Here is a 28,000-nt window from a genome sequence, read left to right as displayed (position 1 = left end):
AGCGAGTGAGTTGTCTGTCCCCGTGTTCCCTGCGATTGGCTGGCAACCAGTTCAGGGTGTCCCCTGCCCACTGCCCGATGATTGCTGGGATGGGCTCCAGCACCCCCGCGACCCTACTGAGGATAAGCGGTGTAGCTAATGAGATGAGATGAGACAATTTCGTTTTATTTGCTAAAAACAAAAAAAAAAAAAACAAGGAGTATTTAATTGCTGTTAAAAGTGTCGATAAAAACTCATATTGTTGGGATATGATATAATGAAATTGTGTGTTTAATTACTGTTAAAAAAATTGTTAAAACATCATATAACATAACCTTTTAGTTACTCATAGCACAAATGGTTATCAGTTTTGAATCCATTTGTCAGGGTTAAAACTTGAGATTGTATGAGAATAAAGAACACACGCTTGAGTCGGAGATTGGGTTTTTGATAGCCCTTCCATCAGAGGCGCGTGCTTCTAAGATCTGCTTCCAAGATCGGCTCAGGGAGGAATCACCTGACCCCAATGGCTGGAGACTCATTTATTCGAGACACGGACATAAAACAACACATTTGATTTGCTTAAACGAGATCGCATGAATACATGGAATGAATCTGATTGGTTTAGACTGAAATACTAAGAAGATATCAATACATAGTGCTATAATATAACAAAAACTAATCGAGGAATATAACTACAAAAATACTACTACAATAGGTTATACTGCAAATTACACTTAGATCGATGCAACAAAAATTCATGGAAATATCACAAAAATCCTACAAAAATAAAACCACAGTAACACTGTACTACAAAAATACTACAGAAATACCACAGATACACAACAAACATTCTTATACGCAAATACTACAAAATACAACAGAGCTAGTACAAAAATACTTTAAAAAAAATATTTCTACAGAAATGCAACAAAAATACTACACATTAACTACAAAAATATCAAATATAGGGCTTTCAAACAGAGACCTCATACATTATTTTGCTTTCATTATGAAAATACAAAAAATTGTATTACTACAAAAATACTACTACAGTAATACTATATTACAAAATACTACTACAGAATTATTTACTCCAAAAATACTACTATAGAAATACTAAAAAATTCTACAAAAATACTACGAAATTCCTGCTTTGGAAATACATCAATTATACTTCTACTGAAATACAAAAACAAAACCGTAATACTATAATATAAAAAAATACGAGAGAAACATTACTACAAAAAGAGGTTTACAAAAGAAATACTGCAAATTACACTTATACCGATGCAACAAAAATTCTATGGAAATATCACAAAAATACTGCAAAAATAAAACTACAGTAACACTGTACTACAAGAATACTAAAGAAATACTACACATACACAACAAAAATTCTTATATGGAAATACTACAAAATACAGCAGAGATACAAAAATACCAAAACAAAATATACCACCTTAATACTACAAAAACACTACAATCATAAAACCACTGTAATAATACAAAAACACTATGAAAATACTACAGAAATACAATACAAAATTTACTTTCAAAATACAACAAAAGTACTACAGAAATACTAAAAAAAATACTACTATGGACACACTACATAAAACGACTTAAGAAATACTTCAGAAATAGTCCACAAATAAAACCACTGTAACAACAAAAAACTACAGATCTTCAATAAAGATCCGACTTCACAAATACTAAAAAAAAACTAGAAAAAACTACAGTAAATAACAAATGAAGGGCTTAAAACAGGGTCCTAATATACTATCTTTCCAACCAATTTTATAAAACAAATCAATTAAAAAAGAAGTATTACATGTCACATGCGGCCCCTGACTCAAGCACGGTTGTTTTTATGACGCTACACTCAAAATTGGTCATAAATTTAGAGAATATAGTGAATATAGTGTAACTTTTTTAAAAAATAACATTTTACCCTGACCGAAACGTCATTTTTCATGCATCATGATAAAAATGCTCTACGAATGTAGCAGAAGAGTTCTTTGGTATTAGTAGTTGTTCGCCAGTTTTTTGCTGAGGATCCACAAAGATCTGTAAATATCCTTTTATTTATGGTTTTTCCTGTCAACTGGACCAAATTGTAATTTAAAATAAAATAAACATTTGTTTAAAACTGCCTCTTATTCATGCAGTGTTTTTTGGCTTTAAATGTGTTTTTTTGTCGATTTGGTCTTAAATTTTATTTCAGAAGGCATTAAAATGTCATGATTACTGATGTGACTCAGCTGTGCCCGCTCCTTTGGCGCCAACTGCCGTCAGTTCTGATTGGCTACCGATCAGTATTTGTACCCAGTCCTGTCTGTCCCCTTTTGTCAGTCCGTCTGCGAACCTCAGTAAACACTAAGCAAGCCACTTTCGACCCTGACTCCCACCTGTCCCGTTTTTTGCTCCTGTCTGTCCCCGGTTTGGACCCGTTTCTTGATCCTGGCCACGTCTGCGCTCCCGTCCCGGCTTTCGGACTATTTTTGTCCCCAATTCCGTCTTCTCTCCTATTCTCGCTTACGACTTGCTTCCGACCCCGACCACGTTTATGCTCTCCTGTCTCGGCTACCCGACCTGCCTTTTCCGCCCCGACACCGCCATCGCTCGCCACGGAAGATCCACTTCCGCGTTCGGAACACAGTCCGAGTATCAGAGCGACCTGCTTCCCGCGTCCAGCGAACACCGGATCGTGGGTGCAACCCTTTCTCTTTCTTCCAATAAAACTTGTGAGAAACGCAACGCAAGTGGGTCCTGTCTCCGTTCTTGTCCTGACATAAAAACATCTTAAATTTTAGCTGTGTGTACCCTGTTGGAAAATAAACGATCCCGTACAAGAAAATGTTATAGGGCTATGGCTTACACAAATTAAAATCATCTTTTAAAAAAAAAAGATATATAATGAGTAAATTACGTCTTCAAATAGGCACCTCGATCCATCCAATTATATAAATTGGAAAATGTGAATTAGTAATAATCTAGGCTTATAACACATTTATATTCAATGGTTTATGAATTCTGTTGACCTCAGGAAGATGATAATGTCTTTACTGCCTTTTTGCGTTAAAGGACGTCACAAATAAACATAACTTGACTTGATTTATAATCGCAAAAACAGATTTTAAAGCCAGGGAAAGGCGATTGTAAGAAGATAACGTGTACGTACTTCGAATTGAAGCCAGCAGATGGCGAGACTCGTCACCAATCTCAAAAGACGGAAATAAAGAAAACGAAGAAGAAGCATACACGTGTTTACAATATGTCCGCTTGACTCGTCGCTGAGCCTTTTCTCGTGGAGTATGAACTCTTGAAAGTCAATATTCATTGTTTCGAAATATCACATTCCTGAAGGGAATTTTGTTTTAACGTCAAAATGGGACAAAAAAAGAAGAGAATGACCAAAAAGAAGAAAAACTGGGCTGGTAGAGAGACCGGCTCGGACTCCGACGGCGACTTCGAGTTGGACGTCCTCGTCAAAGACGATAACACTGTAAGTAAAAACACTTGTGAACTATTTGTGTCGTTTTCCCTCCTTGATTGTGGTACTAATCCGACTACAGTGCCCTTTCCACAAGTGTCGGGGGGTATAGCTCAGTGGTAGAGCATTTGACTGCAGATCAAGAGGTCTCCGGTTCAAATCCGGATGCCCCCTTCTATATTTTTCCTGGTTTTCTTTAAACGATATAGGAACTTAATTGAGTGTGAGGGATTAGCTCTCAAATTGTTGTCAGGACAACACAATAAACACCACTTGATGATAAATTCCGTACGTTGTCCAACGCACAATAATAGAACTTGATTTTACACCCCAACCCGTTTAAAAAACGAAAACATCGAGGCAAATGACTAATATTACATGATCTAATTTCTTCTATCAACTAGAATACAACAATTGTGTAAAGCAGACCCCTGGTATACGTCAGTGATCAGATGAGACGGTTATTTGCAGTCCTTTGAGACATTTTGTGTTTAGGGGCTTGCAAATAAATGTGTCCTGAAAATCGGACTAGACTGGGATTTCAAAGTGAAATTGATGAATGACGGTGTATAGACACTTTTAGTATGGAGTTAATGCGTTCTGAACTTCTTGTACCTCAGACTAAAAACATGAAAATACCAAAACCGTTTATAGTACTTTGTGTAATGAACGTCTATATGATTAAATAGAGTGATTAATGTATACATGTTAAGGAACAATGAGCTTGTGTTATTTTTGATGTGATGTGACTTGATCTGGTACAGTGGAGTTATTGGGTGGATGCTGAAGGTGGGTTAGATTCAAATAATCATATAGGTTTTTCATAATGCCGTGATGCGAACCAATAGCAGTCCAACATTTTATGTATAATGTTGAACAATAGCTGATAAGCATCTTGGAAATGTACGAGGCGTGCACACTCATACGCGCAAATTTTGCAATTTATTTATTTTTGCTTTTTGGGCACTTCAAATTAAAAGCCACAACAAGATTAATCTTACTTCACATCGTAGGGCGAAAACACGTGAGGTGCGGACACTGCCCGGGGTCTACTGTTTTACATCTTTATAATTTAATTGAATGAATTGTCTTTTTTTCATTGATGATTTGGTTAAACATTGTACGTAATGAGAGTAGATATGGCACTCCATGTGTAAACACGTAATAACGATTTTAAAGAGGAAAATAAAATAAGATACTGTCAGGATAAATAGGCAAAATATTAAAAACATAGTGCTTAAAGACTGGCCCTAAGGTATAATAATAGTGCAGTGAGAAAACTGCAATAAAACTTAGCAGCAGCAACATTCCCAAATAAGTAGCAATAAATATATTTTTTTACAGTTTTGCGCGCTTGCTTAGGGTGGTGATGGCCCTGAGTAAGAAACCATATTATGGAATATAGATGATTGAAGAATTCCTTTTTTTTTCATTCAATGGCAGTCCAGTTTGAAGCTGTTAAGCTTTCCAACTGCTTCGGACTGCCTGTCAGATGTGGAGCCAGACACGAGGGAGATGGTCCGGGCACAAAACAAGAAAAAGAAGAAATCCGGAGGATTTCAGTCCATGGGTGAGAGCTACAATCATAAATTTAAAGCACAATATAAGCGTGGCATTTAGTTTTTGATTTTGTATTATTTCGCTTAAACAACTTTCTAGACTCATTCACAGTTGCTTAAGGGTACATTGTGTAAAATTTGACCTATGTGGCACGGTATTTTGTAATACGAACAAAAACCAGTGCCAAATGAGCACACCGTAGCAGCAAGATGCCAGAAAAACATGTCGGCAACTACTAGGTATGGATTCCATTATGTAAAAAGATCATACATTTCTCTACCTATCAATCTTTACAAACATAATCTTGGTATGCTGTTTCATGTATTTTTGCCTATTATTCCAATTAATGTTTTTTTAAATGATGGTTTTTTGAACCACTAGGAGGCACTAAATATTACACACTGTCCCTTTAAAATTAACCTACCGTGTTTGTATAAAGGATAGGTAAGGTCTTATGGCCAAGCCTGGGTTGGACTGGATTTTCTAGGCCAGATCTTTCATATTACCTACTTACTTACCTACTATAAAGTAAATGAGTATGAACAGGTTTTGAATCTTACGTTTTTTTCCTCTATTAGGACTTAGTCTGCCCGTCTTCAAGGGTGTCATGAAGAAGGGCTACAAGGTGCCGACCCCCATCCAAAGAAAGGTAAACCTGGTCTCCTGCCGATCCCTCAAATGCGCCAGACTTTTATTGATCCCTAAGCTCATCCTCTGCACTTCCTAGACGATTCCGCTTATTCTGGACGGCAAAGACGTCGTGGCCATGGCTCGGACTGGAAGTGGAAAGACAGCCGCTTTCCTTGTGCCCATGTTTGAGAAACTAAAAGCGCCGCAAGCCCAGACCGGTGCTAGGGCCCTCATTCTGACCCCCACCAGAGAGCTGGCCTTGCAGACTATGAAGTTCACAAAGGAGGTAGATATCGAGATCGAGGAGCGAGTTTCCGGAAAATCAATTTATATTTCACCTGATCTTTGCAGTTGGGGAAATTAACAAAACTGAAAACAACATTGATTCTTGGTGGAGACAGGTGTGTGGTTGAATTCATTTTTTCACTTGTACTTTTAAGCCTGTGTAGTCCTAGTGATACATTTCTTTATCTTCCAGTTTGGAGGGGCAGTTTGCCGCACTTCATGAAAAACCTGACATGTGAGTACAAACACAAACTTTGAGTTTATTTTGGGAAAAAATTATTCAGTGTAGGGGTCACAAAACCTTTTGACACTGAGAGCTACATTTTAGTTACTCACAGCACAAATGGTTAGCAGTTTTAAATCACCTTGTCAAGGTTAAAAATTGAGATTGTATGAGAAAAAAGAACACACTCTTGAGTCGGAGATTGAGTTTTTGATAGCCCTTCCATCAGAGGCGTGGGCTTCCAAGATCGGCTCAGGAAGGAATCACCTGACCCCAATGGCTAGAGACTCGTTTATTGGAGACACGGGCATAGAACAAACTATCTGATTGGCTTTAAGAAGATCACATGAATACATGAAACGAATCTGATTGGTTTGGACAGAAATCATGTGTTTAAATGAAGCGAATAATGCTGGTCGTTAGATGCCGCGTGCAATCATAATAAATGAGCAGTAAGGAAAGTGAAACTTTGTAACACAAAAGGTATAATGCGTCACTGTGAAGTCAAGGTAGTTGGAAAAGGGAGGCAAGCTCTTCCCCGGATGTCCTGGCAACAAAGCGAAGGCCATCTTGTTTCATATTTAGCAGGACTGAAGAGGATACAATTGTCGCAGCACCTGGATATAATCTTTGGCTTTGTTTAGGTACTTTTGGGGATAAAATCATACAAAGGCACATTCAAACTATAATCAAACTGTAATTTCCCTTACACCATTCTCATTTGAATTTAGCAATTCAGATTGAGTGTTTCAATGGAATTGTGGGAAAAAAACTGTTTATGTATGTCCAGCATCATCGGTACCCCGGGCCGTCTCATGCACGTGATCCAGGAAATGAACCTGAAGTTGAATCACGTGGAGTACGTGGTATTCGACGAGGCCGACAGGTGACTGTGATGTTGTGCTTTTTTTCTTTTGCGATTCTGTGAAGATCCCTGCTATGCTAAAAGTTCCTCGTGCGTTCAGGTTATTTGAGATGGGCTTTGCCGAGCAGCTGCAGGAGATCATCAGGCGGCTTCCTGACACAAGGCAGACTTTGTTGTTTTCTGCTACGCTCCCCAAACTGCTGGTGGAATTTGCCAGAGCTGGTGAGTTCATGTTTTCCACCACTGTCCCTTTGTTTTTGAACAGTCCAGTTTATTTGTGACGCCCTTAATCACAAAATGTCTCAAAGGACTGCACAGGTTACAGTGACACCTGATCTGAAACCAACATGCGGGCAGGGAAAAACTCAAAATCCTCAGTATGATGATTTGATTTTGTTTGCAGGACTGACGGAACCTGTTCTGATTCGTTTGGATGTGGACTCTAAGCTTAATGACCAGATCAAGGTGAAAACAATCAAATCAAAGTAACAATTTTCTTTGTTTATTAAAGTTTCCTTGTTTTCCTCTCCCCAGCTATCTTTCTTCCACGTGCGAATGGACGACAAGGCGGCACTTCTGCTCCACTTGCTGAGGAACGTGGTCAAGCCTCAGGAGCAGACTGTGGTTTTCGCTGCCACCAAACATCACGTGGAGTATATCAAGGAGGTCAGCTTTTTAAATTGTTTTTCCTTTTGCACATTTTTACCTTTTTAATTTGTTTTATTTTTCATTTTGTCTGGAGCCGCAAAAAATTAAAAGCCTTATATAGGACATTTAAGGAAAGAAATGTGTATTTTGTATATATTCATTGGAAACCCTTAAGAATGTGTCGTGTTTGTGGCCCTTCGGAAACCATATATTTTTCCATGATCAAACATTTTTGTAAATGCGCCAGGGAGCCACTAGTTTGCGCCAAAGAGCTGCATGCGACTCCAGAGCAGGCTTGGCGGGTCCATAAGTCCAATTTTTGCTTTTGGTGCTTTTGTGGGTCCAGAGCTTTTGTTGACACGATGGCTTTTAAAGAAATGGAAAAAGGCGTTTTATGTACGTCTACAAATCAGTCAGTAATGTACAGCAATTGATTACTATACTGATGAAAAAAAGGGCCATTCATTGTACTCACAAAAAGTGCTCTGAGAGGTGTCAGGTCCGGTTCTAATGTCTGCCATGATTGTGCAGATGTTAACATTGGAGGGGGTTGAGTGCGCCTACATCTACAGCGCTCTGGATCACACTGCCAGGAAGATCAACATCGGGAAGTTTGTGCACCGGAGGGCCATGGTCCTCGTGGTGACTGATGTGGCTGCTCGTGGTATTGATATCCCCATGCTGGACAACGTTATCAACTACAACTTTCCCTCCAAGTCCAAGCTCTTCCTGCACAGAGTTGGTGAGGAATTTGCACCCGAGGCACTAACAAAGCATTTTTTTGCCAGTGCTTGATTATTATTTTTATTATAGATTGCAGACTTATTGTATGATTTAATAAACTCAGACACAAGGGCTTTATTGGTGTTGAGTTCATGCTGCTCCAAGGAAAGTTATATATAACTAAAAGCAAAATACCCAATTTATTCATGTGAAAATTTGCTCTTGTTCATAACAGGCACCCCTTATTTTTGATTAAAAATCTGTATCAAATATTGTTTCACCTTTTCTTAGCTCAAACTAAACATCGTAAGTGACAAACGGTCAATACTTGCGGCCATAATTAAAATCATTTATTGACAATGTAAACAATGAACACAAAACTCGTGTTATTGGGGTGGGTTAAATCACTGGTTAATATGCTCACTCACAGATTTCGAGTTGTAGCCCTTGATGGCGTCGATAAGCTGAAGAAGTTCTAGTTCAGTTTTCTCCAAACCGGACCCTAAAATAAAATCAGTTTGAAAAATAGGTGGGGCAAACTTTTCTATTTGGCTGAGCAGCCAGGTAAGGACGAAAAACAAACAAAAAATGTGTGATCCGACCACTATTTCAATTTAATTGGTCTGTGTTGCTTTGTACCAAAATTACTAATTCAATGGGTTGTGTAACCAAAATGACCCCATTTTGGAGGAGTATTTTGTTCAAAACACTTTTATTATCCGTTGTAAACACCGGACGAAATTTGGAGGCTCTAAAGCAATGTAAATGTTAAAAAGGTCGACTATATTTACTCATCAGGTCGCGTGGGCAGAGCGGGCCGCAGCGGCAAGGCCTACAGCTTGGTGGGCCCGGACGAGGTGCCTCTCGTCTATGACCTTCACCTTTTTTTGGGAAGACCTGTGCAGTTGGCCACGCAAGAGCATACCGCAGGTAAGACATATTAGACTGCATAAAAAGGACCAAGAAATAAGAGCAACGGTTCTCCCTACAGATTTAGACGGTATTTACGGACGCGTACCTCAAAGCATCCTGGATGACGAAGCGACCAACCTGAGCGTGGCGCACAGCAACTCTTTGGACCTGCAGAACCTCCTCCGCATCTCCGAGAACGCTTACAAGCAGTACCTCAAGTCTCGGCCCAACCCCTCGGCAGAGTCCATCAGACGAGTGAAGAACATGGACATGGCGTGCATGGCCGTGCATCCTTTACTGGGTTCGTTTGCAGATGAGAGCCACACAAGTTTTAAACCATGGGTGTCAAACATGCAGCCCGCAGGCCAAGTCAGGTCCACCAAGGGTTTTAATCCGACCTGTGAGACAACACTGATAAGCACAAGGGGAAAAAAGTTGTAGTTTAAAAGGGGTCCACTGGATATCACCAAAGACGGGCATCATTCACAAAAGCTCCCGCTGTAGCTGTATTGCTCTTTTTCCTCTTTCTCTTCTTCTCTCCTTTCTATGTCCTTCGATCACGCTCCTTCTCACTATTTATTTTTTTATCTCGCTCCTTTTCTATCTTATGTAACCTGTCTTCCTCTGTTTTGAATACTCTTTCTCTTTGTCTCTTTCTATCTCACTGTTTTGATCTTTCTTTCTTTCTTCCACGATCCAGATTTCTTTTATCTTTTTATATCTTTCTCTCTCCCTGTTTTTTTCTTATTTCTTTCTTTCTTGTTCTTTCTTTCTAGTACTCTATCTCTTTTTTTGCTTTTTATTTATTTCTCTTTCTTGCTTTCTTATGTTCTCCTTTATTCCTCGTTTCTAGAGAAGGACTTATTAATTGATGACATACAAGCTTGGTCCACCATCAACGAGCCCATAAATCAGTAAAAAAAAGTCCCACTTCCAAAACATCCATGTCCTCTTTAAAATAAATTCTTTACTAAGCATCTTACCTGCACATTTAACTATACTACACTACATACAATCAAAACAATGTCAATGTCATGGTTATATTTTCATGTATTCTCCAATCGTATCCGCAGTGCAGTGGTTAGCACTTTTGCCTAACATGCGAAAGGTCTCTGGTTTGAGACCAGGTGGAAACATGTTGGCCTGGAGAGGGATTTTCTTGCCCAAGAAACACCTCAGGAAACTGCCCCTGATGCTAGTGCTTAAGGGATCCAATCAACCAACATATTATTTATCAGGAAAAAACAACATGCAAAGTTTTCTCTCTACAAAAGTCAAATTTTGTAATGCTCCATTGCATTTTGAGGTTTTCAATGCATTTTATTCAGTTTGGTGCTTACAAGGGGGCCATGAATTGGACTTTATCAGGCAATAATCAAAATAGAGTGAACTAATCAAATAAATTTTCTCAAAACTATATTGTTTAGGAATACACCATCTGTTCCAAGCTACATGAGTTGATCACCTAATGTGGCGAGTCAAAAATTTTACCACCCCTGTTTAAAACTTGTTTTATTTTAGGGTCCGGTTTGGAGAAAACTGAACTGGAACGCCTTCAGATTGTCGATGCCATCAAGGGCTACAAGTCCAAATCTGTGAGTGAGCCGGCGCTTCCAACCTCCCCAACTACACAACCGCTTCACATATGTATTTTATCTTCTTTCTTAGACCATTTTTGAAATCAACGCCAACAGCAAGACGCAGGCCTGCGAGGTGATGCGGGCAAAGCGCTCCAAGGATTCGCGTCGGGTGGACAAATTCAGCAAAGGCCGAGAAATCCTAGCTGCCGAAAAAAGCTTACATAAGCCCGTCAGCATTCCGGACGCCGCCAATTCGGACGAGGATGACACATTGCGGGTAATGGATTAGAAATCAAACTGATGTTTGCGAGTCATTTTGATGATGTACAGGGGTTCTAAGGGCGCTGGAAATCCTTGAGAATGCTTGTATTTTAAGTTTGTTTTTTCACAAATTAAAAAGTGCTCGAATTATGGGGTTTTTAGCCATTGTATTTCTTTCCTCGTGATTACCGGCAGCTGGCATTAGTGTGTAGGGAATTGTCCTATGAATCCTCATCGCCCCCTACGTGTCACACCTAAGAGCACAGGTGCATACTACATCCAAACAGGGCACAAAGAAATGGATTATTGATCAATTATGATAATTTCTACCAAACACACAAATGGGGAGAGATTTTCTCAAATATTTACTCACGTGTTGTTCAGATCCACAAATATAGTCGCAATTTACCCAAGATCTAAAAATTGTATGTCTGAATAAATGCACAAAAATGCATTAAAATTCAAATATGTATTTCGCAGATATTTGTGGCTCTGCAAAATACACGATTCACCAGATATTTTCATTTAATTGCACTGGTGAAATTGGAAATGTTGGCTTTGAAAGTGTTCAAAAGTGCTTAATTTTTATCCATGAAAAAAAAGTTTACAAACCATTTTATCTAAATTCTTTTGTGCAGGAGGTTTTTTCCGAGGTGGTCGGTGGAAAGAGGAAAACCCAGCAGGACAAGGAAGGATGGCGTCCAAAGAGTAAGCGAGGAAAACGTGAGACGGCCAAAGATGAGGACTTCTACATCCCTTACAGACCCAAAGACTTCGTCTCTGAGAGAGGGTGACTGAAAATGAAAGATACATGTTATAGATATGAGCTTCATAGCTTCCCTCGGCGCTTTCAGGTTGAGTCTGAGCGGAGAGGGCACCGCCTTCGAAGCACAAGCGTCCTCGGCCGTCCTTGACCTCATGGGGGACGAAGGGGACCGATTCAACCAGCACAAGCGGGTTATGAAATGGTACGTTGACGTGCTAACGTTTCCTCTGTTGCAGGGGTTATTTTTTAAGTTGGGAGATAACTTTTGACCATTTTCTAAAATAACAAATTGTCTTGTTATTGTTATTACCAGGTTGTAATTATTAGAATTAGTTTTGAAATCGGCTCAATCACTAAAGCATCTGCCTTGTATAAATGATTTACATTGATATATTATAGGTTAATTTTGGAAGAATTGATCATGACTTTAAAGGTAAGCCTTAAAAAACTTCACTATTAGCCGATCCAAAAGAAACGCATTGAGCATTTAGGCTAACTGGGAACCAACAACAAAAAGCTATTAAGATGATGAAAGGAAAGCTCGGGAGCACAGCAAAACCAGGACTAATGCCAGGCTAGCCCATTAAAAAAACACATGGTGAGCAGCAAGGCTAACCGGGAAGCAAGCACGGATGGCGGCTACGACGATAAACGCAAAACCATCCGTGAATAAGGAAAGGGACACTGCAGAACCAGCGGTAATGCCAGGCTAGCCGATCAAAAGACATCGCGTGACCAGTGAGGCCAACCGGGAACCAACAACGAAAAGCAGCTACGGCATTAAAAGAAAAGCTGTCCGGGAATAAACAAACCAAGAAAAATTGTAAAACCGGCACTAACCAAAGCACATGCCAGAACCAGCGCTAACGCCACGCTTGCTGATCAAAAAACATGTGGTGAGCAGTCAGACCAACCGGGAACCAATAACAAAAAGCAGCTTCAGCAATAAACGTAATGCCATCCCCAAAAAAAAAGCAAGTAACGCGGTAAAACCAGACCTAACGCCGGTTAGTCCATCAAAAAACATAAGGGTGAGCTGCCAGGCTAACTGGGAACTAGAAGTAAGATTGAGCCTACACAGGCCGACTGGCCCGCGGTTATAAAAGCCCGAACCAGCAGCCCAAGCCTGATCGATTGACTTGACTTGAGGGACTGAGCCAGAAGGTAAACATGAATTTTCACAATTTATTCGTGAGGAAGAAGGATGATTGCGGCAGTCTCTAAAATCACCCCTCTCCACTGCCGCGTGCTTGCCTTCGGTGCATGCTGCCTGGATCTTCCAGGAAGAAAAAGAAACATACTGTAGAACACATGACCAATGGATAATTGAAAGAAATAAAATCCGCTAGAGAGAAGCCCGACTAAAGGTTGACATTTTATTGGGGCTCTATCGGGAACTCTCAACGAAGAGCGGCTACAGCGGTAAAGGCAAAGCAAACCGCGAATAAACCAAGGGACATGGCTTAACCAGTTCTAACACCAGGATAGCTGGCCAAACAGCACATGGTGAGAAGCCAACGAGCATCGCCCGGGGTAAACAAAAAAAGGAAAGCTCTCGACAGCCCCGACGCTAACGGGGAGTTGGCCGGCCAAAATGATTCAAACTGTGACACATGCTGCGAAAAACAAAAAAGTCACAAATGCCTACCTAAAAGAAAGCAAAAGACAGGGTAAGCAAAGTTCCAATTTCTCCTAGCAGAAATGAATGCCATGCACTGTCCACGAAATCCGCTGTCTGTTTCGGAGCTGGCCTCACATGTTGTGTTACAAGGATTCGCTATTTTGAAAGTGTGGTGTTCCTTCAATGATGTCACAGTTCTAGAGGAAACAAGCCAGATAGGTCAACTTTGAGACTAGATTTTTGCATAATTGTGGGAAGGAACACTACACGTTCTGTGCCTACTTGGAAAAAAAGAACTGTTTGGGAATACCCTTAAAGACACTGAACTTTTCACTGATTTCTCAAGCCAGTGAGAAAGCTAATTTCTTAGAAAATGACAATGACGCATCACTAGTGAGCTGTTTGCAGAACAAGTCTGTGGGCTGTGCAGGTGTTTTTAGGGGGCTATCCTATACACTTTGGTGACCCTAGGTCCATTGTTATTCCTTGTACCTTACATCTATTCTGACTGTTTCCTTAGGGACAGAAAGAAGAAGCGCTTTATAACAGAAACGGGCAAAGATGACCAGAAGAAGAAGATCAAACTCGAGGGAGGACGGACCGTTCAGAATAAAAAGGACAGGGGGGCCTTGTATCCTTTGAGCAAACGGCCGACATATGCTTGTGGTCATTTACATTTAACTCATTCACTGCTAATGACGTTTATAGAGATCAATAGGAGTGATCTAATGCCCATGATGTTTTAAGCCGTGGGTGTCAAACTCATTTTAGGTTGGGGGGCCACAAGGTAGGAAAAAAAACCTCATCACGGGGGCCGGACGGGTAGATAAAAGAGAGAATGTGAAAGAGAAAGAGAGAACAGAGGGAGAGAACAGAAGTGAGAGAACACGAGACCAGGAAGAGAAACAAAAGAGAGAGAGAATTAGACAGAATGAAAAAGAGAGACAGATAGCAAGACCAAGAAAAAAGAGAAATGGTAAAATAGAGAAAAATAGAAAAAAAAGGAGGGACAGAGAGGTGTAGAGAGACAGAAAGAGAGAAGAGAGTGAAAAAAAGAAGAGAGAGTTATAGGGAGATAGAGAAAAAGAAAGAAGAGAGAAAGTAATATATAGCTCAAGTTGCTTTGCAAGTGGTGCCTGGTTTTGTAAACATCAAGCGGATATATTTCAAACTGCAGCTAATTTTTCTCTTATGCTTCGCTGGGCGTTGTCTCGCTGGCCCGCGGGGTGCATGATTGACACCCTTGTTTTAAGTTGTCAATGGCAGTGAATGTGAGTCATGCTAATCATGTCTGAAACCGTCTTTGGCAGTGAACGTGAGTCTCGACAGTTTTAGATGGTCAATTTAAAAAGATGACTGCATTTCGTTGTAACGCTTAATAAGATCTCAGCTACGAGGAGTGGAAGAAAAAGTACAAGATTGATGACGACGCGGCGGGCCTGGATGAGGAAAGGGGCGGAGGAGGTGTCAGGAGACCACAAAGAGGTAACATTCTACCTCTAAGACGAAATGCTTGGCGGCTGGACATAAGATTTTACTATCATAATGACAGTATTTAGTTTTTTCCCCACCACTCAATTCACCAAAATTAATCATTCTGCTCTAAAGTTAGCCGCTTACACCAGCTCTGACCAACTCCAGCTCGTCGCTCTTTTCATCTGCTCCGCGGCTGTAGCCCAACTTTTAAAAAACAAAAACGTGTCCGTACGATGTCACCAGTTAGCCCTCCCCTTTCGATTGACACCTTTCCCAGCCAATAGCAGGCTTTATCCCTGGGTCCACAGCCCTCGTTGGCCTGTTACGGACCTGTTTGCTAAAACGGATATCGGCTCCGATAGGTCCAAATATCTTCAGCCAATAGTAACCAAATATGATGACGGACACATTGGTTAGCCAATGAAATTCCCAACATCATTGAATGCCATTTTCAAGGGTGTATCCAAATCACAGGCGAAAACAACAAGCGCAAGGCAATCCAAGATTCATTTTTACTCACCTTTCATACGTGCAAGTGTGTACGGTCATCGATTGACTTCTGGGAAGAGAATTTCAACTTTTAAAACTCTGTGGATAAAAATGGGCCACAGTAGAATACAAATTTGCAAACGTTTTAAGTCAAGTCATGTATATTTGTATATCCCTTAATCACAAGGAGTCTCAAAGGGCTGCATAGACTATTGCAAACTATTATGACACCATCCCCTGGTCTAAAACCTACATGAGGGCAAGGAAAAACTCAAAAAACCTCAACACAAGGAAAATGTTATAGTGTAGGAAAGTAGTCATCTCCAATTTTGGAAACACCTAAACCCACCGTTAGAAAAATGTGTAAAATACAATGTTTTATTAGCTTCAAGCAAATGTGTACCCTGTTTTCTAGCTAAGATGCTCATGCTACACTCATTTGCAGGCATTTAATTGCAAGAGGGAATAAAAGCCTCCTATTTCTGTGTGTTCCAATTTTGATTACGCAATGTTAGTAGCACTTACAGTGATTATTGCAGTTTGGGACAAAACTTCAGAGTCTTACCTTTCAAAAGAGACCAAAATCGTCCATTTTCTCAAAACTGTGTACCTTGGATTGGGATTTTAGGCGAATTGTACGGGAACATTAAAGGGTTAAGGGATCCGTGAACATCAACGAATCCATGCAAAAACACATCCGGCATCTTTCAGGGCGCGGTGCTTCAGGTCCCAAGACGGCCGCCGACGGTAGCCGAGTGCGCTCGGAGCTGAAAACCAGCCAGCAGATCCTGAAGCAGCGCAAGAAAGAACAGAAGCATCGTTTCCTGCAGAGCGGAGGACTCAAGAACATGCGCTCCAAGACGAAGAAATGGTTAGGCGAGGTCAAGAAGTCCGGCTTCGGACGAGGGAGCCAAAAGAAGGGCAAGATGAGGAAGAAGATGTAAGGTGGTGTTTAGGGATGCAGAGGAAAATGCTCGAGATAAGAAAGATGGTTTGGCGTTCTGTATAGAATTAAAAAAATATGAACAATAGATCACTTTTTTTTTTTTTCCTCTCTTTCACCAGGTGAGTCGTTGCACCTCTTATTAGTGCTTGAATACAAAATAATTCTGGTTTGTGAGAAATTACTCAACATTACGGAACAAAATCGTTTTTATCCCTAGTGGTTTAGGATCGACTGTCTCACGCCAATTCTCGTCATGGTCGAGGTCCAGCTCATATCTGAATATCTGAAGAGCGGGACTACGGCAACCAGGTTATGAAGGTGTTGTATATGAGTAAGATCAGGGGGATTCTCCTAATGGCAGAAAATGGAAACCAGTACTATCTCCAGTGTTGGTGCGGGTGCTTGAAATCCTTAAATTTGAATGTTCTCAAGGTCAATGAATGGTCTGCATTTATGTAGCGCTTTTCAAGTCACTGAAGACCTCCAAAAGTGCTTTACAATGTGCTTAACATTTACGTATTCACACTCACACGCTAGCAGTTTCGGCCTGCTCATTGGGAATATAGCCGGGAATCGAACCTGTGCTTTAAAACTCCAACTGGCAGCTTAAACCCTAGCTATGCTTCTTACCCGAGCCCTGCCCTGTTTCCAATTGTAACTCTAGCTATAAACACATTTAAGAACCCCGCATTTGGTTTAAAACGCTAACATGGAGTTAAAACACTAGTTACTAGACCTAATGCTGTTTCAAACCGTAACCATAGCTCTAAACCTATTCCCTTCGTTCAGTTGAGATCCCTAACATGGAGCTTAAACCTTTACCTCCTGAGCTACTGTGTGTTTGAGTGTTTAAACTTTTTAAATGCTTGAAATATTTCCCATGTTTTTCAACGAGTCTGCTTAAAAATGACGCTGACACTGCTCTCTAGTGGCTCTGCCTGCTTTTGCATTTCTTCTTCCTGGCAGCTGGTATTAGTTTGTATGGCATTGTCCTATGAAGCGTCATCGCACCCAAGAGGATGGGTGCATGCTACACCTTAAGGCATTATGCAAGCATTACATATCAATTATGGATTAGCAAAAAAATGAGTGTGGCGTCTCCTAGTGGTGAATTGTAATGGGAAGAATATCCTGCAATTGAAAATATAAGCTACATATTATGTTACATGATGTTATATTCATTTTTACTCAACACCTACATGGGAAGAGGTTTCTCAAAAACTAATATAATCACAATTATTTCAAGATCTATAAATTATTTCTATATAAATGCCTACGCAATCTAAAAAGTCAAATGTGTGAATCGCAGAATAAAGGTAATTGTAATTAACTCATTTAATTATTTTACATGGTATTTACAATAGTGTTTTTTTCTCGTTCAAACCAAAGTAATACTTAAAATATACGTTATTGCAATTAGTAGGCCTATTAGGGGTTTTTCTTTATGAAATACACATTTTTTTAATGTGAATGGTTTATTTCATCCATTTGTCAAAAAAAAACCATTAACGAATCAAAAGGAGTTATAAGAAAGTTAGACTTAATTTGTTTAAAAATAGTCATGCATCGATTTACTAGTGTTCAAAAACTAGATTCAAGGAGTGCTCCTATATTTTAGGGGCGACTAATACAGGTAATATTTACAAGCATTAATGCGCTTTACAGTGAGTATTTTCAGTTATTCAGTGCAATCTTTAAAGCTGACCGGTAATTAAATTCAAAGTGAAATGAGTGACAGAAGTACATAGAAAAAAGGGAAAATTGGAAAAATCGAGTTTTTCCCTTCAAGCTAGCTTGGTTGTTCGCAAAGATTCCAATGCTAAATACTAAATTTGTTGTTTTATTGCGATTTTATTCTTTGTATGTTATTTAAAGAGGTTTTGACTTACCAAAAAAACCCAATAATTTACTATGTGTACAATTGTGACGGGTGAAAAAAAATATATTGCTACTCGTGTTAGCAACTAGCTACGAAAAACCTGCATAATCATAACTGACTAGTGCAGCTGTTACTTCAGCTTGTTTTCCCCTCCCTGCAGAAAATGTGCCTTTTTTATCAAACCTAAACCTTCATTCACTAGGAACCTTTTTCTTTGTTAACTTAAAATAACGTATAATATATGAATAAATATATAAGTATGTATGAATAAGTAAATTCAAGGTACAGTACCGTCTTAACATGTAATGACCGTATCTGCCACAAGATGCCGCTGTTGTCTAAGGTGTCCAACAAAACAAGCTAACGTAATTTTATTGAGGGATTTTTTCATAAATGATGGTACGTTGGTAGTGAAGAAATTAAATCAACATCTTTTCTCTAAATTAATTGTGTACTACCACATATAAACCCAGTTTCTGATTCACATCATATTGAACATGATTTCCAAAAACACGACTTTCGGTTATCCCACAGTTATTGATGCAGCTCTTTTGTCAAACGCTAATGTGATTTATAAAATGGTACATTGGCAGTTTAGAAAAAGAATCGACGCATTTTCTTTGTTTTAATTCATGTGTATTATCACATCTAGATGAAGTTTCTGGTCGTTTACATCAAACTGAACACGATTTCCAAAAACACATGACTTTCAACACAATTTATCCCACTCTGATGGCATGATCCATCCAGCCCGACCACACCTGCAGGTATTGAAGCCCGAATCAGTGTAGGTAGAATTGCTTTTAATGATATTTATTTGGGTTTGAAATTGCATATGCTCGTGTTGGGATCACCCATGAGATGGGGCTAAAAATCCATCAGAATAATTCCAAGCTCTCTGTCTCTAGTATTTAAAGTCATTTGTGACGCTCTTTAGCACAAGAAGTGTCAAAGAGCTGCACAGACCACAGAGTATTACAGATTACATACTATTATGACACCATCCCCTGATCTAAAACCTACATGAGGGCAAGGAAAAACTCAAAAACCTCAAGTTAGGTCATGTTTATTTGTGATGCTCTTAATCACAAAGAGTCTCAAAAGGGTTGCACAGACCACAGATTATTGCAAACCAAAGACTGATGACACCATTCCCTGATCTAAAACCTACATGAGGGCAAGGAAAAACTCAAAAACCTCACATGAGGTAACCCCCCTTCCAGGATGACCAGGCAGCAGTGGATGTGCAATACACAGACATCGTCAACACGATTTAAGGTAAGCAATTTATTTCATAGATCAGTTCATAGAGTGTCAGAATTAAATATTTGCTCAAAAATGGTTTGTTGTGGAATATTTACTTGGGTTATCTTTGAAACAAAAGCATCTCGTGTAGGAGGGGAAGAAAACCGGACTTTCCAAATATTACTGTGAACTTTCGCGAGACCACCGTTGCCATGGGAACGGCAGATGTAAACAAACCCAGCTGGCGTGCATCCGTTGCGTCGGGGGCAGAGTTGAGTAGGGTTACTTTAACTGGATTACTTTCAATTACTTTTGGATTACTCCAGTACCAAATATGCTAATAAAAGACAAAAGAAACTAAATATGAATAAAATGATGACTCACAACACGTGGTAAGCTTTCTCTCCTGGCTTTGATCTCCGGCAAAACTACCATAAAATGCGACAGAAACAAAATGAAAATAAATCCAAACAGCTTGCCGACATCATTTTTGCCGTTCCATGTATTCCGTTACTCCCCAAGCCTGCGCACAATTTAGTCATTTTATTCATATTTAGTTTCTTTTGTCGTTTATTAGCATATCTGTATACACGTGTACTAGAATGACAATAAAGTAGATCTGAATCTGAATCTGAATCTGAATATTTGGTATTGGAGTAATCCAAAAGTCATTGAAAGTAATCAAGTTAAAGTAACCCTACCCAACCCTGGTTGGGGGTAAAGTCATTTGACTGTTTCCATGTTTCAGTAAGTCAGGGAAAGTCAAGCTTACGGTCTGTGAGAAGAACAATTTATCGTAATTGGTAGTTTAGAAAAGGAATCAACACTTTTTTGTTTTAATCCGTGTGGATTTCACCACCAGAGGGCACAATGGACCCTACGAAGAACTGTTGTCAACTGTGGGTAGACTTAAAATTCAGTGGTATGGACACGTCACAAGATAGTTCTCCAGGGCACAGTCCAAGGGGGCAGAAGAAGAACTGTGCTGACAACGTCAAGGAATGGACTAGTGCCAAGAACATGCTAGGAACCTTCACCAGCTGCGTCCTCATTGGTGCCCATCGCTTAAGGGATCGGTGAACCAGTTTCTGATTGTTCACATCATTCCAAACAAGATTTCTAAAAACACATGACTTTCGGTCCAATATCCCACACCATTATCCTTGCAGCTCTCATGTCAAATGCTAGCGTGATTTATCGTCTGCAGAGATCCATCACCCACTTTAGCAGAGGCTGCTGGGAAGGTGCAAAACATGAGCACATGCAGAAGAAACGTCAGCACCACGCCAGTCAAAGTGAAGGAGAACTGTTCCCGATTTCATCTGGATGTGGTTAGTTCCATCAAGTCTTTACTTTTTGACTGTTTTTAGCTTAAACAGCGTTACCAGAGGCAGATTTTTGGTCAAACGTTTTCTCACAGGTGAACAGTGATTGAGTATTGGGGATACCCGGTACACAATGATTTTTTTTAGGAGTAAACACATTTGTGTTACCATGGCGATTGTCATGGGACGCCCGCTCTTGAGAAAGGTAGAAAAGAAAAACATGCAAGTCCGATGGTAGACTCAAAATGGTACTGTCATGAACAGGATCAGGACCCAAATGCGTGTCGTTTCTCACACAAGCTTTTATTTTAGGGGAAATGGGGAGTCATGCTCGTTAGGCAGCGGTCTGGCGTGGAAAGACAGGAAGCCAGAGACGAACGAGATCGATACCAATTGCCCGGGCAGATATCGGGCAGATGGGGTCGATACCGGACAGGACGGGACAGACAGGACTGATATTGAAACAAGATATCAAAATTAAACAGGAAAAACTAGATGGGAACAAAAACTGGCGAGAATAATAAACAGGACAAAAATAGACGGGAACGAAACTGGAAACCGATAATAAACAGGACAAAACCAGCTCGGTGGCCTTAGGGGTATGGCGCCCGCCCCGAGACTGGGAGGTTGTGGTTCAAGCCTCAGCGATTCATACCTAAGACTTACAACATTGGTACTCATTGCCTCCTTGCTTGGTGTTGGGCATTAGGGTTTGGAATTGGGGGGTTTGGTCACCTAATGACTCCCAACACATCAGTTGGGTTGAGCGAGGGGGTTGGGAATCCCCTCCTCTGAATTAATCTTCCAAAAAGAGCCACCTCCCACTAGGGGGATATGGCTCCGGTCTAATATATATACATATATGTATATATATATATATATATATATATATATATACCAACAGGAAACAGGACCGAGTCAGGACCCACGTCCTGCGGGGCAGAGGTTTGTTGACGGACTGACAAACAAAGAGTGAGGGCACTGAGCTTAAATAGAAGGAAGGCCGATCCGTCAACGACCATCGGACTGACAAAAGACGGTAGACACGAACATTTATTTTCGGGATGTCGAAAAGTATCCAGACATTTTCAGGACTTTCCCAAGAGACACCACAGGAAATAGTGCCCCTACCACCCTAGTGGTTAAGGGACAACCCAAGCAACCCCCCCCCCCCCAAAAAAAAAAAAAAAAAAAAAAATATATATATATATATATATATATATATATATATATGTATAACATTTTTGCTGTGTAAAGAAAACTATCTTTATGAAAGCTGTTTTTTTGTTTTTTTTTTACAAACAAAACAAGCAAACTAACTGATTTTGGTGTACCTCGAAAACGAATTGGATAATATTGTTTTTCTTTGCTGTGGAATGTGATTTTAAAATTGAAATTTAACATTTTTATACAATTCTAAAATCTATTTATACAAAATCGTGAATCTATAAGTCCAATTGATACAAACACGGTTGGGTAGGGTTACTTTAACTTGATTACTTTCAATTACGTTTGGATGACTCCAATACCAAATATGCTAATAAAAGACAAAATAAACTAAATATGAATAAAATGATGACTCACAACACGTGGTAAGCTTTCTCTCCTGGCTTTGATCTCTTTGATCTCCGGCAAAACTAACATAAAATGCGACAGAAACAAAATTAAAATAAATCCTAACAGCTTGCCAACATCATTTTTGCCGTTCCATGTTTTCCGTTACTCCACAAGCCTGCACAAAATTTAGTCATTTTATTCATATTTAGTTTCTTTTGTCTTTTATTAGCATATTTGGTATTGGAGTAATCCAAAAGTCATTGAAAGTAATCAAGTTAAAGTAACCCTATCCAACCCTGGACACAAACAAATACTGTATATATAAAGACGCTAACTAACCTGCATAATGTGCCTTAGTAATTCTATAGCCTGCGATTTGCTTAGCAACCTGAAGGTGGCGACCTTTGTTCAGATACTGAATAAGTAGCTCATAAAGCTTTTTGATTTGGCCCTGGAGAGGAATGAGCGGCACCGGGCTATGCTTGCCCAAGACACACCACAGGAAATGGTACCCCTACGACCCGTGTGGTTAAGGAATCTAACCAACCAACTATCCTTAACTCATTCAGTGCCAAAGGCGGATTTTCCCATCATTTACTTTTCCCCGCTTATACTCAAATAATGTTATTCAATGTTAGAATAGAAAAACTCTCCTATTTCAAACTGTAATAAGTGAAGTAAAAATATTGAAAATAAGAAAAATCACACTCAAAATAAGCAACATATCATTTTGCTCAGCTTAAAAAAATGTCTACCAAATTTAAAAGATCCAAATGTGCTTTTTTAATGCAACGGCATCTTGTGATCAAATAATACACACTGTCCCTTTAAGAAACATCCCAAATCATAGAAAATCTGCTACAAGATAATAAAAGTCTTTAAGTATTGAGTTATTCATGTCAGTAAAAATAAGTTAAAACTTAATAAGCTACATTTTCTGATAATGGAGCTTCTTTTCTACCTAAAAGAGTTGAAATTAGTTATAAAATGAAGTAAATTGTCATGATTACCAATTGGAATCACCTGTGCCCGCTGATTTGGTGCCAACCGCCACGGGTTCTGATTGGCTCCCTGTCACTATTTGAACCCAGTCCTGTCAATCCCCTGTTGTCAGTCCGTCCGAGCCTGACTCCCACCTGTCCCGTTTTTGCTCCTGTCTGTCACCGGCTACGATCTGTTTTGATCCCGACCACATCTGGTCTCCTGTCTCGGCTTACGACCTCTTTTTGTCCCCGACTTCGTCTACTCTCCCGTTATGGCTTACGACTCGTTTCCGACCCCGACCACGTCTTGCTCTCCCAGTCCCGGCTACCGACCAGTTTATCCGTCCCTGACACAGTCATCGCTCGGAAGATCCACTTCCGTGTTCGGATCACAGTCCGAGTACGAGAGCGACATGCTTCCCGCGCCCAGCGAACCCCGGATCGTGGGCGCAGCCCCTCCTCTCTCTTTCAATAAAACGTGTGGTAAACATCACGCAAGTGGGTCCTGTTTCCATTCTGGTCCTGACATAAATATCATGAAATTGGGAAAGGAATCCAAAATAAGAATTTATGTATATTATTATTTTGCAACGGGAGTGTTTTTTGTTATACATTGAAATAAAAAAATATATATATCGGATATACAAATAATTTACCATGGAAATACTATAAAAATTCTACAAAAATAGTATTAAAAACTACAACGTAAAACTACCGACATACTAAAAAATACTATAGATATACAACACAAATTCTACTGTGGAAATTCTACAGAAATCGGTATATGGTAATACTACTATAACACTACTAAATAAAACTACAGGCATACTACAAAAATACTACAGAAAAAAATACCCAAAAATATTAATAGGGAAATGCTACAAAAATAAAACTACAGTAGAACTAAAAAAAATGAAGTAAAAAACAGTTGCTACAAATATACAAAAAAGTATTATGGAAATACAATAGAAATACTACATAAATAGTATAAAAATATTGCTTGGAAATACTACAAAATAAAACTACAGTAATGCTACAAAAATACTATAGTAAAACTACAGATGTACAACACAAATTCTACTCTGGAAATACTACAAAAATACTACAGAAAAAGAAAAATTACAAAAATATTACTAAGGGAATGCTACAAAAGTAAAACTACAGTAAAAATAAAAAATAAAATACTACAAAAATACTATAGATATACTATACATATACAACAAAAATTCTGTTGTGGAAATTCTACAGAAATAGATATATGGTAATACTACAAAAATACTACAAAGTAGAACCATAGGCATACTACAGAAAAACTACCCAAAAATATTAATAGGGAAATACTACAAAAATAAAACTGCAGTAGAACTAAAAAAATGAAATGATAAAACAGATGTTACAGATATACAAAAAACTATTATGGAAATATTATGAAAAAATACTACAGAAATAGTATAAAATACTGCTATGAAAATACTACAAATCTACAAAATAAAACTACGGTAATACTACAAAAATACTATAGCATAATTACAGATATACAACAGAGATTCTACTCTGTAAAATACGACGAAAATACTACAGAAAAACTACAAAAATATTACTAAGGAAATACTACAAAAAAACGACTACAGTAAAACTAAGAAAAATAAAAAAACAAAACAGATGTTACAAATATACAAAAAACTACTATGGAAATATTATAAAAATACTACAGAAATAGTATAAAATACTACAAAAACACTACAAAATAAAACTACAGTAATACTACAAAAATACTATAGTAATACTACAGATTCTACTCTGAAAATACTACAGAAAATCTACAAAAATATTACTAAGGAAATACTACAAAAAAAAAACAGTACGACTACAATAATACTAAAAAAAATACGACAGTTATACTACAAAATTTAATATCAAATCAAGTGCTTAACACAAGAGCTGATATATTATTTTGCCCAATAGTGATCGTTTCAAAACCAATTTGAGGAACGAAGAGATTTCTTAAGAAATCTAACATGTAGATGAGAAAAATCGGATCGGTCTCCAGGATGGGCCCCAATGTGGCCCCCTGACTCCAAACAGCTGCACACCCTTACCATACGTTGACTAACCACAAACAGAACCAAGAACAGTTCCGACCGGCGTAAGGGGGCCGCCCGAGGGGCTGCGATTTGACCGAGAGTAATTTCCCACGGCTCTCCCACTCTTCCCGGACCCGGATGGCACGCTAGGCCTCGACCACCGTGGCAGCGTGGCGCCGATCGGGTACTGGGAGCCGGTCTAGGGCCGGGACCCCGGATATGTTCTCCAAGTGTGGAGTGGACAGGGGCCAGACAGGACCTGACATTCGGGAGGAAGTCCCAACCTGCCCCATAGATGAGGAGCTATCACTTCACACGTTTTGACCCTCCCCCCCACCTGAAAAAAATGACCACTTCAAACACATACAGCAGCTGTGGGCAAACTACGGCCCGCGGGCCACAAGAAAACGGTCAAAATGTCATAATAGCATGTAAAATAGTGAAATACTTATACTATATACTTCAGTATTGCTAATGAAACTACAAATCGGATTTAGTGTTTAAAGAAATGGGGACCAAATATATTTTTTTGCTTTTCATTCGACAAAAATAATACTACAATAATATTTTATTTACAATACTTCAAAAATATTACAATATAAATACTACAACTACAGTAATATTACAAAAATACTTCAGAAATAGTCCCCAAATACGACTATGGAAATGTCACAATATATATATATATGTGTGTGTGTGTGTACGTGTATATATGTGTATATATATATGTGTGTATGTGTATATATGTGTATATATATATATATATATATATATATATGTGTGTGTGTGTATATAAGTGTATATATATATATGTGTGTGTGTGTATATAAGTGTATATATATATATGTGTGTGTGTGTATATAAGTGTATATATATATATATGTGTGTGTGTGTGTATATATGTGTATATATATGTGTGCGTGTGTGTATATATGTGTGTATATATATATATATAATATATATGTGTGTGTACATGTGTATATATGTGTGTGTGTGTGTATATGACTGAATATATATGTGTGTGTATATAAATGTGTGTGTGTGTATATATATATATATATATATATATATATATGTGTGTGTGTGTGTATATGTGTGTGTGTGTATATGTGTGTGTGTGTGTGTGTGTATGTATATGTGTGTGTGTGTGTGTGTGTATGTATATATGTCAATTAACGAGGGTCAATTGGGGAGTCTTTTTATTGAATGATTTGGAATGTAACCCAAAACGCTTCGTCAAACTAACCCAAGTCGTGCATTAGTCTTCTCAAGACCAAAATCTGTTTTTTTAAATGAATATCCGAGCCAATATTTTGGGGCTTGACGAATAATAGCCATGTTTTGACACGTACCCTAAACGGGCGCGGTCAATATGTCATCTAACGAGGTCGTATCCATCTTTTTGGGAATCTCAAAACGGGAGCCATATGTGCACCGGTTACCTGTAAGGAGAGCGGATACTGAGCCCCCAATAACCCCTCCGCCCCCCTAGTGTCATCAAACTGGGACACTTCCACTACTCCCAGTTCATAGCGGGGGCAGATCAAAGTCACTCCCCTGCACGCTGTCCGGTTGCTAACCCGCAGCTTCGGACAAATGACCTGCGGGGTCGACAGTCCAGTTCCGCTCAGGGCCGAGGCCAAGGGCCCCCCGAAACACCCCACCTCACCTACCTTCTGCCACTCAACTCATACCACTACTCTTAAATACAGTGGTACCTTTTCTTACGAGTTCAATTCGATCCTGGAATTTCTCGTATAACGAGCGAATTTTCCCCATATGAAAAAGTTTAAAACTAATTGATCGGTTCCTGTCCTCCCAAAAGCACCCTACAGACCGCAATTGCGCTATCCCCTGATCTGAAACCAACATGAGGGCAAAAAACAAACCTCATAAACCTCTTTATTTATGTGCAGGGTTGGGTAGGGTTACTTTACCTTGATTACTTTCAATTACTTTTGGATGACTCCAATACCAAATATGCTAATAAAAGACAAAATAAACTAAATATGAATAAAATGATGACTCACAACACGTGGTAAGCTTTCTCTCCTGGCTTTGATCTCTTTGATCTCCGGCAAAACTAACATAAAATGCGACAGAAACAAAATGAAAATAAATCCAAACAGCTTGCCAACATCATTTTTACCGTTCCATGTATTCCGTTACTCCCCAAGCCTGCACAAAATGGAGTCATTTTATTGTGTATAAGTATTAAGAGAAGGCCGATAATATCACGGTTGCCATGGCGCCCCATTGCCCCGCCTGTGTGGCACCAGCTGCAGCTTGTTGACAGATTGGCTCCCTGTCAGTATTTAAACTCTATCCTGTCAGTCCCCTTTTGTCGGTCCGTCTGCGAATCTCTGTTTTTACACAGCAAGCCCTTTTTCGTCTGTCCGTTTTTTTTGCACCTGTTTGTCTCCCGCTACGATCTGTTTTGATCTTGACCACGTCTGCTCTCCTGTCC

General features: G+C 39.3%; 1 protein-coding gene and 1 non-coding gene across 2 annotated transcripts; both read left to right on the top strand.

Annotated features, from left to right (window-relative positions):
* Positions 1 to 3,216: 3,216 nt before the first annotated feature.
* ddx54 (DEAD (Asp-Glu-Ala-Asp) box polypeptide 54) lies at positions 3,217 to 16,545 on the top strand. Its single transcript, XM_088319901.1, has 20 exons — positions 3,217 to 3,487; positions 4,919 to 5,045; positions 5,614 to 5,684; positions 5,763 to 5,951; positions 6,017 to 6,066; positions 6,144 to 6,185; positions 6,964 to 7,059; positions 7,139 to 7,260; positions 7,442 to 7,503; positions 7,573 to 7,704; positions 8,218 to 8,428; positions 9,208 to 9,339; positions 9,401 to 9,622; positions 10,843 to 10,916; positions 10,990 to 11,178; positions 11,801 to 11,952; positions 12,017 to 12,130; positions 14,070 to 14,180; positions 14,940 to 15,034; positions 16,226 to 16,545. Exons 1-20 carry the CDS (start codon positions 3,371 to 3,373, stop codon positions 16,456 to 16,458), a joined length of 2,541 nt encoding a protein of 846 aa, XP_088176027.1. The 5' UTR covers positions 3,217 to 3,370; the 3' UTR covers positions 16,459 to 16,545.
* trnac-gca (transfer RNA cysteine (anticodon GCA)) lies at positions 3,578 to 3,649 on the top strand. The gene has a single exon. It is a non-coding gene; the product is annotated as a tRNA-Cys (tRNA).
* Positions 16,546 to 28,000: the final 11,455 nt, after the last annotated feature.

This window comes from Urocampus carinirostris, chromosome 16, assembly GCF_059441175.1.
Source record: "Urocampus carinirostris isolate Australia breed hairy pipefish chromosome 16, RoL_Ucar_1.0, whole genome shotgun sequence".
In the NCBI taxonomy this organism is placed as follows: Eukaryota; Metazoa; Chordata; class Actinopteri; order Syngnathiformes; family Syngnathidae; genus Urocampus; species Urocampus carinirostris.
The sequence above is the reverse complement of the archived record's forward strand: the minus strand, read 5'-3'. Positions and strand labels throughout refer to the sequence as shown.

Coding starts and splice junctions, on each gene's coding strand:
- ddx54 (XM_088319901.1), top strand. CDS start 3,371: ATGGGACAAAAAAAGAAGAGAATGACCAAAAAGAAGAAAAACTGGGCT. Junction 5,952..6,016: donor CTATGAAGTTCACAAAGGAG/GTAGATATCGAG, acceptor TGATCTTTGCAG/TTGGGGAAATTAACAAAACT. Junction 7,504..7,572: donor AGCTTAATGACCAGATCAAG/GTGAAAACAATC, acceptor TCCTCTCCCCAG/CTATCTTTCTTCCACGTGCG.